Source organism: Nycticebus coucang, chromosome 22 (assembly GCF_027406575.1).
Source record: "Nycticebus coucang isolate mNycCou1 chromosome 22, mNycCou1.pri, whole genome shotgun sequence".
NCBI lineage: Eukaryota > Metazoa > Chordata > Mammalia > Primates > Lorisidae > Nycticebus > Nycticebus coucang.
In genome coordinates, this window is record NC_069801.1 from 42,643,925 (window position 1) to 42,656,663 (window position 12,739).

Here is a 12,739-nt window from a genome sequence, read left to right on the forward strand (position 1 = left end):
GTACACAGAGAGCTAAGGGAAAACTGGCGGTGGGGGGAGGGAAAGGAAACAGGAGGGATAATGAAGGGAGGAGAAAGATGGGAAATTTGAGGTTTTGTGGTGGGAAAAGGACTAAGAAACATTTGCTTCTCTGAAGAGATAGCAGAAGCTGCCAAACCTCTGTCATTTCTTTGAAAGAGTGTGTATGTGTATGTGTGTGTGTGTGTGTGTGTGTGTGTGTGTGTGTGTGTGTGTGTGAGAGAGAGAGAGAGAGAGAGAGAATGCCTTTAAGTACATATCTCAGGTTTTATTATATTTTTCATTGCTAGGAGTCAGTCCACAAAAAGTTCAGTGTGTGTGTGTGTGTGTGTGTGTGTGTGTGTTTGCACATGCAAGAGTAGTGGCAGGTGTTTGCATATGTAACTATGCTTACTGTGTGAACATGCGAATGGCAGCATGGGTAGATAAGTGCCTGCAAGCACGTAGGGTACATATGAGTGTGTCAGCAGATTTAGGGTGAGAAAAATATGTGCACCATTGTGGTGGGAGGCACATGGAAGTTTTGGGGAGCCACTTGTCCTATCCCAGGCTGTTCACCCTTCTGGAAATCAGAAAGGGCGTCGCCCATGGCTGCTGTTGCCAGGTGGAGACCTTCGCTGTGGTGGTGGGGATTTGTCTCCAGGCAGCAGGGGGCAGCAGGGGGCAGGAGGGGAAAGGAGAGGCTGACTAGCTACGGGTGGGGCCTGCGGGCGGGCAGAAGGAAGCTTTTAAAGCGTCTTACCTGCGTGTAGGTGAGCAGTGGTGTGTGAGAGCTGGCCGTCTGTCTGCCTGCCCACTTGGTGGCAGCTCCCTGGAGCTTTTCAGTCTCTTCTGGAGCCTCAGCATATCCCTCTTCCAGAACTCGCTGCCAAGAGTCCTGAACAGGTGATGGCATATGGTAGAGATTATCCTGTGAAGTGATATCGATTGATCTGGAAACAGATTTGGGGAGCTGGAAGGCCATAGGGAGGGTCCTGGAAAGATCCGGGGTGGTTTGGGGAGGATCCCAGGAGTGACTTGTTGCATGGGAATCAGGTGTAGCCAGCGGAGGGAACAGGGGTGTTAGGATCTGAGTGTCAGGTGCTGATATTAGGATGGGAATGTGAAAAAGTCTTGAATTGTCAGAGTCCCAGGTGCGAGGGAAGCTTGGTGAGATATGGATCCAGGATGCTGAGATCTGGCATGGCAGATCCAGAAGCCAGGGCCAGTGGAGGTAGAGGGAAAGATGGAAAAGTCCTAACTCATACCTGTCTGTCTAGCAGGAGCCACCATGCAGTGCTTCAGCTTCATTAAGACCATGATGTTCCTCTTCAATTTGCTCATCTTTGTAAGTATAGAAGTTATGGGTTCTTTGGGGCTCCTTGTAGGAACAAGTCATAACCTAGCAGAGCCCAAGCTGGGGAAGGGGAGACTGACTCGCCCAGACTCTGTCCTACAAATTTCCCTTTATGAGTAGGATATAGAGGTTTCCTCAAAAACTGATTCCAGGGCTTGGTGCCTGTAGCTCAGTGGCTAGGGCGCCAGCCCCATACACCGGAGCTGGCAAGTTCGAACCCAGCCCAGGCCTGCCAAACAACAATGACAACTACAACCAAAAAATAGCCGGGCATTGTGGTGGGCGCCTGTAGTCCCAGCTACTTGGGAGGCTGAGGCAAGAGAATCATGTAAGCCCAAGAGTTTGAGATTGCTGTGAGCCGTGACGCCATGGCACTCTACCCAGGGCAACATAGTGAGATTCTGTCTCAAAAAAAAAAAAAAAAAAGACTGATTCCGAGTCCCAGTAGCAGGGGTGTGTATGAAGAAAGGGATGGCAAAGCTTTGGGTTCCCTCCCTTTAAGGAAGCTTTACTTTAGCCCAGGCTTAAGATAGGCCAGGGTAAGCTAACAAAAGAGTTTTTTTTTTTTTTTTTTGTAGAGACAGTCTCTCACTGTACCGCCCTCGGTAGAGTGTCGTGGCGTCACACGGCTCACAGCAACCTCTAACTCTTGGGCTTACGTGATTCTCTTGCCTCAGCCTCCCAAGCAGCTGGGACTACAGGCGCCCACCACAACGCCCGGCTATTTTTTGGTTGCAGTTTGGCCGGGGCTGGGCTTGAACCCGCCACCCTAGGCATATGGAGCCGGTGCCCTACTCACTGAGCCACAGGTGCCGCCCTAGAGATTTTTTTTTTTTGAGACAGAGTCTCACTCTGTTGCCCCAGGATAGAGTATCTTTTTTTTTAAGATTTTTTTTTTGGCCGGGGCTGGGCTTGAACCCGCCACCTCCGGCATATGGGACCGGCGCCCTACCCGTTGAGCCACAGGCGCCGCCTGGATAGAGTATCTTATCATGGCATCATAGCTCACAGCAGCCTCAAATTCCTTGGGCTTCCTCCTGCCTCTGCCTGCCAAACAACTGGGACTATAGGTGCTCACAATGTCCAGCTAATTTTGCTATTTTTAGTAGAGACAGGGGTCTCAATCTTGCTCAGGCTGGTCTTGAACTCCTGAGCTCAAGCAATCCTCCCACCTCAGCTTCCCAGAGTGCTAGGATTACAGGTGTAACCCACTGCACCCATCCTGGATTCTCCTATTTTTATAGGTGTTGGGGACCCAGAGAAGGAAGTGGTTTGCCTAAGTTCACCTGGTGTGGAAGGAAATTCAGAGGCCTCTTCATGATGGAAAGCTAAAAGGAAAGGGCTCTCATCTCATGAGAGCAAAGGGTCTTTCTTGAGCAGCCTTTACTCATCCAACAAACATTCACAGCCCAAGGCTGGGTATGGTAGCTCATGCCTATAATCCTAGCACTCTGGGAGGCCGAGGAGGGTGGATTGCCTGAGCTCACAGTTTCAAGTTAGCCCAAGTAAGTGTGAGACCCCATCTCTAAAAAATAGCCAGGTGTTGTGGTGGACACCTGTAGTCCCAGCTACTTGGGAGGCTGAGACAAGAGAGAATCACTTGAGCCCAAGAGTTGGAGGTTGCTGTGAGCTATGACACAGTACTCTATAGAGAGTGGAAAAGTGAGACTCTGTCTAAAAAAAAAAAAAAAAATTCACATTCACAGCCCAGCACTCTATGTGGGGTGCTAGGGTAGCAGAATAAGCAAGGCCTTTTTCTGCCCTCAAGGATGGCAGGTCCAGTAAGCCAGATTCGTAGACAATCACAGTGCAGTCAGTATATTTGGGCTTAGCACAGGGGCTTAGGAGCCCACAGGAGGAACCTGAACCCAACCTGGTTGGAGAATACTTCCTGGAAGAAATAGCTGAAGCTGGGAATTTGCACTGGGTGGAGGCGTATTACAGCATGCATTAAGGCTCAGAGGTAATGAAACCTGATATTGTTCAGAAAACCAGGAACAGATTGTATAGGGCTTGTTTGAGAAGCTGAGCAATGAGCCGTAAACCCTGGAGATGGTGGTGGAGATAGGGAGAAATGGACCAAGTGGACAAAGGAAAAAGCTCTTTGGTGGCTGAAGGATAGAAGAAGAGGCATGTGCCCATATCTTGGAGAGGATGCCCATATCTCTGACATGAGCAACACAGGGAGAGGAGAAGGGGATGTCCCACAGGTAGCTGTGTCCCCAGTGGAAGTGCAGCTCAGATTGGAACTGGACATGGGCTTTTTTCTCTTTTTCTTTTCTTTTTTTTCATTAAGACAGAGTCTCACTCTGTCACTCAAGCTGGAGTTCCATGGCCAATCATAGCTCACAGTAACCTCAGCTACCTGGGCTCAGACAATCTTCCTGCCTCTGCCCCCGAGTAGCTGGAACTAGCCACCATGCCTGACTAATTTCTTTTTCTTTTCTTTTCTTTTTTTGAGACAGTCTCACTATGTTGCCCTTGATAGAGTGCTGTAGTATCACAGCTCACAGCAACCTCAAACTCTTGGGCCTAAATGATTCTTTTGCCTCAGCCTCCCAAGTAGCTGGGACTACAGGTGCCCACCACAATGCCTGGCTATCTTTTGGCTGCAGTTGTCATTGTTGTTTAGCTGGCCCAGGCTTCAAACCCACCAGCCTCAGTGTATGTGGCTGGTTCCGTAACCTCTATGCCACAGGCGCCAAGCCCTTTTTCTTTCCTTTTTTTTTTTTTTTGAGACAGAGTCTCACTATGTCGCCCTCAGTAGAGTGATGTGGCTTCACAGCTCACAGCAACCTCAAAGTGTTGGGCTTAAGCATTCTCTTGCCTCAGCCTCCCAAGTAGGTGGGACTACAGGTGCCTGCCACAACGCCTCACTATATATATATATATATATATATATTTTTTTTTTTTTTTTTGTAGAGACAGAGTCTCACTGTACCGCCCTCGGGTAGAGTGCCGTGGCGTCACACGGCTCACAGCAACCTCTAACTCTTGGGCTTACGCGATTCTCCTGCCTCAGCCTCCCAAGCAGCTGGGACCACAGGTGCCCGCCACAACGCCTGGCTATTTTTTTGTTGCAGTTTGGCCGGGGCTGGGTTTGAACCCGCCACCATTGGCATATGGGGCCAGCGCCCTACTCACTGAGCCACAGGCGCCACCCACTATATATTTTTTTTTTTTTAATTTTTTTATTTTTTTTTTTTATATATATATTTTTTTTTAAGAGACAGAGTCTCACTTTTGCCCTCAATAGAATGCTATAGTGTCACAGCTCACAGCAACCTCCAACTCTGGGCTTAGGCAATTCTCTTGCCTCAGCCTCCTGAGTAGCTGGGACTACAGGTGCCCTGCCAGAACGCCTGGCTATTTTGTTGTTGCAGTTTGGCCAGGGCTGGGTTCGAACCCACCACTCTCAGTATCTGGGGCCGGGGTCCTACATACTGAGCCACAGACGCCACCCCTGGCTATTGTTTTTTGTTGTTGTAGTTGCCATTGTTGTTTGGCAGGCCGGAGCTGGATTTGAACCCGCCAGCTCCAGGGCATGTGGTTGGTGGTCTAGCCACTGAGCTATAGGCACTGAGCCCCTTTTTATTTTTTGAAGAGGCAAGGTCTCAGTGTATTGCCCAGGCTGGTTTCAAACTCCTGGCCTCAAGTGATCCTCCTGCCTCAGTCTCCTGAAGTGTGGAGATTACAGGCATGAGCCACCATACCTGGCCTGGAACTTGTCACAGATATTTAAAATTCATGTGCACAAAGGTGGTAACTGAAACCATAGGAGTGGATGAAAGGGTGTGGAAAGTGAACTCTGAAAAACCCAATGTATTAGTGATAGGCAGAGAAATAGTTACCATGATGGAGATTGAGAAGGAGCAGAGGGAGGTGGGGGTAGGGGGCAAGGAGAACCAGATATCAGAGAGGCCAACGAGGATATGGCCTGTGAAATGTCCACCGGATTTAGAACAGGATGTCACCAGAAAGCTTGGAGCCACATTAGAGTGGGTTAGAGTGGGTAAAAGATGAGGACGTGGAGACTAATTTAGATGTGTAGACTAGCTTGGAGAAATTGGGCTGAGGCGAGTAGACTATCTGACTCTGATGTAGTACGTGCCTTGGATTTCCTTTGGCTTCAGGGAACAAATTTTTAATCTATGAATGTACAGGAGGCAATAGGATCCCAGGAATTTGGACAGCAGAGGCTCTGGCCTGAGAGGGTTAAAGGCAAATTCTGTTTAGTTTCTGGCCTCTGTTGCCCAGACCTTCGGGCTGGCCAGAGCAGGATAGGGCAAGCCTCTGGCTCCTTGAAATTTGACCCTGCAGGCTAGAAGCCCAGCTTTCTGTCCTTGGACAAATATGCCTGGCATCCAGCCACAGTCTGCCACCTCACTCGTAGTTCTAGCCTCAGTTTCTGTAGCTGGCAAGTGGGGACTGGGCACCAAGGCTTTGTTAATCTGATCCATCTGCTGGGTCAGGGAGGCTTTGCTCTCAGAGCTATGGGCACTGGGCAAGGCCCTACCTGATCAGAGCCTCAGGATTTCCTGTGAGGTTTGGAGTTGGAGCTGGAGAGCCTTGAAGAGAAGCTCTAATTGTATTCCCGCTACCAGATGCCTCACCTTCCACTTGTGAGGCAAGGAGTCTAGTCTGGTTGTGGGAGAAGACCTGGAGTTGGATTCTGGAGGGGAGCCAAATGTGGCCTCAGGGTGGGTGAACCTTCTCAACCTCTGTGCCAGCCAAGGTTGGGAGCAGGTGTAAACTCAGCCCCGCCTCTGTTACTATGGTGACGGTAGGGGGGGTGGTGACCCGTGAGGCTGTTCAAGGCTACCACCCCCTTGTTTCCACCTATCAGAGGACAGGGGTGTTCTAGGAACCTGGCCCTCACTTTCCTGTTTTCACTCCTACCTATGTGGTAGGATCCTGGTCCTGACAGCACTGAGGGAAAGTCTTGCCCTCTCCCCATTCAATCTTTCTGGAACCCCTGAGCTCATTTATATCTGCCCAGGTGTGCAGTCTTATCCTGGCTATGGGTATCCCAGCTCCCATTTTTCTTTCTCTAGAAGATGAGTTTTTAGACTCCCTAGCCAATGTAGAGAGATGTCTTTTGACCCCCATCCCTCTGACTAAACTGCATGGTAATGAGCTACTTACTGGCACTGTCTCAAAGCCTGCCTGACTTCTCTATCCCTAGCTGTGTGGTATTGCCCTGCTGGCAGTGGGCATCTGGGTGTCTGTCGATGGGCCATCCTTCCTGAAGATCTTTGGGCCACTGTCCTCCAGTGCCATGCAGTTTGTCAACGTGGGCTACTTCCTCATCGCGGCTGGTGCTGTGCTCTTTGCCCTTGGATTCCTGGGCTGCTACGGTGCTCACACTGAGAGCAAGTGTGCCCTCATGATGGTGTGTAAAACCCAGCTCCACAGACCCATGACCAAGTCTTCCCTCACCCTTGACATCAGGCCCTGGGGATCCTGACCCTCCTTTGGACTCCAGCATACGGGCCCCCTGCTTCATTTTTTCAGAGGGTGGATTAGGGCAGGAGGGCATAAGGGACTATCTTCTCCCTAAAACCCAAACCCCTGTTCCCCACTCAGTTCTTCCTCATCCTCCTCGTCATCTTCATCGCTGAGGTTGCAGGTGCTGTGGTCGCCTTGGTGTACACAACAATGGTGAGGTGCTGGGGTGGGGCAAGGGAGGAAGATTGGGCAAAATCCCTGGAAGTAGTCTGTGGCCTGTGAATGGCCACTTTCTTTCCCAGCTCCTAAACACTGGCCTGCCCATCTCAGGCTGAGCACTACCTGACGTTGCTTGTGGTACCTGCCATCAAGAAAGATTATGGTTCCCAGAAAGACTTCACCCAAGTGTGGAATAGCACCATGGAAGGGGTAAGGTGGGCTAGGGGAGATTGGGGAGTAGAGAGAAAGAAGCAAGACCTCACTAACCACCCTCCCCATCTTATCTCCAGCTCAAGTGCTGTGGCTTCACCAACTACACGGATTTTGAGGACTCACCCTACTACAAGGAGAACAACAAGACCTTTCCTCCATACTGTTGCAAAGACATTCCCTATGCCAACAACACAGCCAAGGAACAATGCACTGAACAGAAGGCTCGTGACCTGACTGTAGAGGTGTGGGCTGCATAGCAGGGGTGGGTGGGACTATTTTGATGGCCTCAGAAGTAGCAAGTGAGGGCTCGGTGCCTGTAGCTTAGTGGGGGCTGGCTAGTGGGTTCAAACCCGGCCCAGGCCTGCCAACGACGACAACAATGACAAAAAAATAGCTGGGTGTTGTGGTGGGCACTTTATCTCTTAGAGTTTGAGGCTACTGTGAACCGTGAGGCCATGGCACTCTACTGAGGGTGATATAGTGAGACTCTGTCTCAAAAAAGAAAAAAAAAAAAGTAGCAAGTGAAGATGGGGGTGTAGGGAAGCTGCAAACTATGTTTTTTCCTCTCCCCCAAGGGGTGCTTCCATCAACTTCTGGATGACATCAAAACCAATGCAGTCACTGTGGGTGGTGTGGCAGCCGGAATTGGGGGCCTAGAGGTAAGCGGATGAGGAGGCTGGGGCTGGGATGTGGCCAAAAGACCAGGGCTTCTTAGGAGGAAACAGACTTCTAACAGAACTTCATGCAGCAAGATTGGGGGCAAGGGACCAATGCTTCAGGATCCCAGTCACGTCTCCTTTTCTCTCTCCCCACCAGATGGCTGCCATGATTGTGTCCATGTATGTGTACTGCAATATCGAATAAGCCTGCTTCTGCCTCTGCTGCTACTGCTGCACATGAGAACTAGAAAGAGGTACCCTGGCTCTGCTGAGAAGCAGTGACCAGGGTAGGGATAGGATCTAAAAGCATCACTTGGGCCAGAGTGGGCCTGCCCTTTCTGCCCCAGACTTGGGGTTAAATAGGGACCACCCTTTTAGGCTGTGCCTGATTTTTCCTTCCTTTGGTAGGGCTGGGGCCCACCTGTTCCAGAGCCTCTAAGTAGCCAGTTCTCCTGCCCTTTTCCCCAATTTCTTCCTAAACCCTTGCCATCCCCTTAGGCCAAGGAGGATTCTTGGTGATCCCAGTCAGTACTCTACTTGGTGTAAAAAAAGGCACCTTATAGCCTGGACATAATGTGAAATCAGCAGAGCCACCAGGCAGTTATGTAGAAGGCACCTCACAACCCATAAACCAATTGAAATGTTTGCATTTGGAGTCTGTGTATTCTTGGTGAAAGGGCCCCATCTTGCCTAAACTGGCCTCAGATTCCTGTGGGGCTACCAACTGAGAAACCCGGAAAGACAGCAGCCGGGTAGTGGGGTGAGGGATGGTTATTTCTCCCCTTCATTTGAGTTCCAGGCCTGGAAGCCTATGAAGGATGACCAAGAGGGAATGACAAGTGAGGGCTGGGTCACTCTGCCTTTTTGTTGTTGTTGTTTTGGGACAGTCTCACTCTGTTGCCCAGGCTAGAGCACAGTGGTGTCGTACCTCACAGCAACCTCAAACTCTTGGGCTCAAACAATCCTCTTGCCTCAGCCTCCCAAGTAGCTGGAACTACAGGTGCCCACTATAATGCCCAGCTAGTTTTTCTTTCTTTTTTTTTTTTGTAGAGACAGAGTCTCACTTTACTGCCCTCGGTAGAGTGCTGTGGCGTCACACAGCTCACAGCAACCTCCAGCTCTTGGGCTTATGTGATTCTCTTGCCTCAGCCTCCCGAGCAGCTGGGAGGCTATTTTTTTTTTGTTGTTGTTGCAGTTTGGCCGGGGCTGGGTTTGAACCCGCCACCCTCGGTATATGGGGCCGGCGCCCTACTCACTGAGCCAGAGGTGCCGCCCCCCAGCTAGTTTCTCTATTTTTAGTAGAGATGGGGTCTCACTCTTGCTCAGGCTGGTTTCCAATTCCTGAGCTCAAGCAATCTACCCACCTTGGCCACCCGGAGTGCTTGGATTATAGGCGTTAGTCACTGCACCCAGCCTTCTTATAATTCAGGAGGACTTTGGCCTGAAACTACCCCCTGTTGGGTGGGGGCACTGGACTGGAAAGCTATGAAAATAACAAGCTTGTGCCCAAGTCAGGGAGCGGAGATTGGAATTACTACTGTGGCAATGGGAAAGGGTTACTCCTTATACTCTGGGAAGTCCTCCAGGAGGCTCTGAGAGTCCAGGCTGTCTACCCTTGTCACTCAGGCAAAGCCTCAGATCTGTCCCTGTTTTATCTCAGAAAGAACTTCATCTATTCTTTGGTGCTGGTCTTCCTGGTGCTTTTCAAACCTGATGTCTTATTTAATTTTAATCAACCTCATGCTCTGCGTAGGGAAACTGGGGTCAGGAAAGGCCAAGCATCTTACTCTAGTCCCCTCACCTTCAGTGAAGAGATGAGCCTGGACTTGGGTTCACACTGATTCCAGAGATTGGTGTGGTCCTGGCTGACATAGTATTAGTTCCACCTGAAGGGGCACCTGGCCAGAATGGCCCTGACACAGAACTGACAGCATGGACAGTATTGACCAGGAATGACAACATTAAAGAGGGACAACATTGGGCAGCGCCTGTGGCTCAGTTGGTTAGGCGCTGGCCCCATATACCGAGGGTAGCGGGTTCAAACCCAGCCCCGGCTGAACTGCAACCAAAAAAAAATAGCCTGACCTTGTGGCGGACGCCTGTAGTCCCAGCTACTCGGGAGGCTGAGGCAAGAGAATTGCTTAAGCCCAGGAGTTGAAGGTTGCTGTGAGCTGTGTGATGCCATGGCACTCTACTGAGGGCCATAAAGTGAGACTCTGTCTCAAAAAAAAAAAAAAAAAAAAAAAAAGAGGGACAACATTAAAGAGGGAGGATACACCATCTGTTACCAAGCAAAGCCCAGACTGACAAACCAGTCCCCCTCTTCTTTTTGACCTCTATGTTCATCTTCTCAGACTTTTTCAAGGCAGCCTGGAACTACCACCCCCATGCTGAAACCAAAAAGGAACAGGAACCCAGCCAGAGCCATATAGTACCCAAGAGTTATCTATGAGGTCCAGACCAAGAACCTGGGGTTCTGAGCAGTAAGAGGAATTATCCCACCTGACCCCTTTGCCACCATACTCTGCCTCTCCCATACTTCCCCTTTGCCAGGTGCCTGTGTGGAGGCTGCAATAAATCTGTTTGCCCAGGGCGGGCCTCCACCTCATCATGGGCTAATTGCTTCTCAACCTGGCTGTTGTGCCACCTCGAGCACTATCTCTGGTTCCAGCAAACACTAAAGGCGTCAGGGTGTCGAGAAATAGTCCAACTATACGCCACCTATGAAATCACCAAGCCGGCCTCCAGGCACCGGTGGAGGAGGCAGTGGCAGAGGACAGGCAGAAGGATGGGAATTCCAGCTAGTTCCTGCCTCCTTGGCCAAAGTTCTTTTTTTTGAGACAGTCTTTCTTACTTTGTCACCCTTGGTAAAGTGCCATGACATCATAGCTCACAGCAACCTCTTGGGCTCAAACAATTCTCTTTCCTGAGCCACCCAAGTAGCTGGGATTATAGGCACCTTCCACAATGCCTGGCTATTTTTAGAGAGGAGGTCTCACTCTGACTCAGGCTGGTCTTGAATCTGTGAGTTCAGACAATCCATCCTCCTTGACCTCCCAGAGTGCTAGCATTACAGGCATGAGCCATTGCGCCCAGCCTTAGCCAAGACTCTATACTTTGTTTGCTTGAGGCAGTCTCACTTTGTTACCCCCAGTAGAGTGCTGAAGCATCATAGCTCCCAGCAACTTCAAATTCTTGGGCTCAAGCGATTCTCCTGCCTCAGCTTCCCACGTAGCTTGGTCTACAGATACTGGCCACAATGCCTAGCTACTCTTTTTTCCCCCCAAGACAGAGTCTCACTTTATCAGCAACTTCCAACTCCTGGGCTTAGGCGATTCTCTTGCCTCAGCCTCCTGAGTAGCTGGGACTACAGGCGCCCGCCACAACTGGCCCGGCTATTTTTTGTTGCAGTTTGGCTGGGGCCAGGTTCAAACCCGCCACCCTCAGTATATGATAGGGCCAGCACCTTAACCACTGAGCCACAGACACTGCCCAGCTATTTTTCATTCTAGCTCAAACGTGTAAGCTCAGCCGATCCACCTGCCTCTGCCTTGCAGAGTACTGGGATTACAGATGTAAACCACTGAACCCGGCCTTACTTTTTTTTTTTTTTTTTTTGCAGTTTGGCTGGGGCCAGGTTCGAACCCGCCACCCTTGGTATATGGGGTCAGCGCCTTACCCATTGAGCCATAGGCGCCACCCAGATAAATGAGTGGGCACAATTTTTTTTTTTTTAAAGACACCTTTCACTCTGTCATCCAGGCTGGAGGGCAGTGGTGTGATCATAGCTCACTACAGCCTTGGGCTCAATTCTCCTGCCTCAGCCTCCTAGAGTAGCTAGCTAGGACTATATGTGAAGTACCACCACTGTAGAGATAGGATCTCAACTATGTTGCCCAGACTGGTCTCAAATTCCTGACCTCAGGCAATCATCCTGCCTCCATCTCCCAAAGTGCTAGAATTACAGCCATGAGCCACTGCATCTGGCCAGGTTCTATATTTATATAGGGGTGGACACACCCCTTCCCTTCAAGAAGTGTCTACGCTCACCCTCCTGTTCTTTAGTCCTTCACAGATCCTTAAAAGTCCTTCCTCCTGGCCAGGCGTGGTGGCTCACATCTATAATCCCAGCACTCTGAGAGGCCAAGGCGGGTGGATTATCTGAGTTCATAGGTTCTAGACACCAGCCTGAGTCAGAGCAAGACTTGGTCTCTAAAAATAGCCAGGAGTTGTAAGCAGGCGCCTGTAGTCCCAGTTACTTGGGAGGCTGAGGCAAGAGAATCACTTGAGCTCAAGAGTTTGAGATTACTGGGAGCTATGACACCACAGCACTCTACGGAGGGCAACAAAGTGAGACTGTCTCGAACAAAAAAAAAAAAAAACAAAAAAAAAACCAACAGTCGTTCCCCCTGCCATGGGCTATCTCACTTACTTGCTCCCTCTGAACAATCTCATCCATTTTCTGGTGCTTCTATGATTATCTTTACTTAGAAATTCTTTTTTTTTTTTTTTTGTAGAGACAGAGTCTCACTGTACCGCCCTCGGGTAGAGTGCCGTGGCTTCACACGGCTCACAGCAACCTCTAACTCTTGGGCTTACGCGATTCTCTTGCCTCAGCCTCCCGAGCAGGTGGGACTACAGGCGCCCGCCACAAGGCCTGGCTATTTTTTTGGTTGCAGTTTGGCCGGGGCTGAGTTTGAACCCGCCACCCTCGGCATATGGGGCCGGCGCCCTACTCACTGAGCCATAGGCGCCGCCCTACTTAGAAATTCTTAACCTCTGCTGGCGTGGATGTGGAGAGAAGGGAACACTTTTACACTGCTGGTGGGACTGCAAACTAGTACAA

The 12,739-nt window shown here is 50.3% G+C and overlaps 1 protein-coding gene across 2 annotated transcripts; it reads left to right on the forward strand.

Annotated features, from left to right (window-relative positions):
• The first annotated feature begins 702 nt into the window (after window positions 1–702).
• Window positions 703–8,538, forward strand: TSPAN1 (tetraspanin 1). 2 transcript variants are annotated; one of them, XM_053575242.1, is made up of 8 exons: window positions 703–903; window positions 1,281–1,345; window positions 6,540–6,746; window positions 6,941–7,015; window positions 7,133–7,231; window positions 7,312–7,476; window positions 7,810–7,893; window positions 8,051–8,538. In XM_053575242.1, exons 2-8 carry the CDS (start codon window positions 1,289–1,291, stop codon window positions 8,096–8,098), a joined length of 735 nt encoding a protein of 244 aa, XP_053431217.1. In that variant the 5' UTR covers window positions 703–903; window positions 1,281–1,288; the 3' UTR covers window positions 8,099–8,538. The 2 variants fall into 2 exon arrangements, with proteins under 2 accessions (XP_053431217.1, XP_053431218.1); XM_053575243.1 differs by having other exon boundaries at window positions 742–903; window positions 1,278–1,345.
• Window positions 8,539–12,739: the final 4,201 nt, after the last annotated feature.

Excerpts from the sequence above, each read along its gene's own strand:
- TSPAN1 (XM_053575242.1), top strand. The coding sequence starts at position 1,289 with ATGCAGTGCTTCAGCTTCATTAAGACCATGATGTTCCTCTTCAATTTG. Across the intron at positions 1,346-6,539 it reads TCTTCAATTTGCTCATCTTT|CTGTGTGGTATTGCCCTGCT; the intron begins GTAAGTATAGAA and ends CTCTATCCCTAG. Across the intron at positions 7,894-8,050 it reads CCGGAATTGGGGGCCTAGAG|ATGGCTGCCATGATTGTGTC; the intron begins GTAAGCGGATGA and ends TCTCCCCACCAG.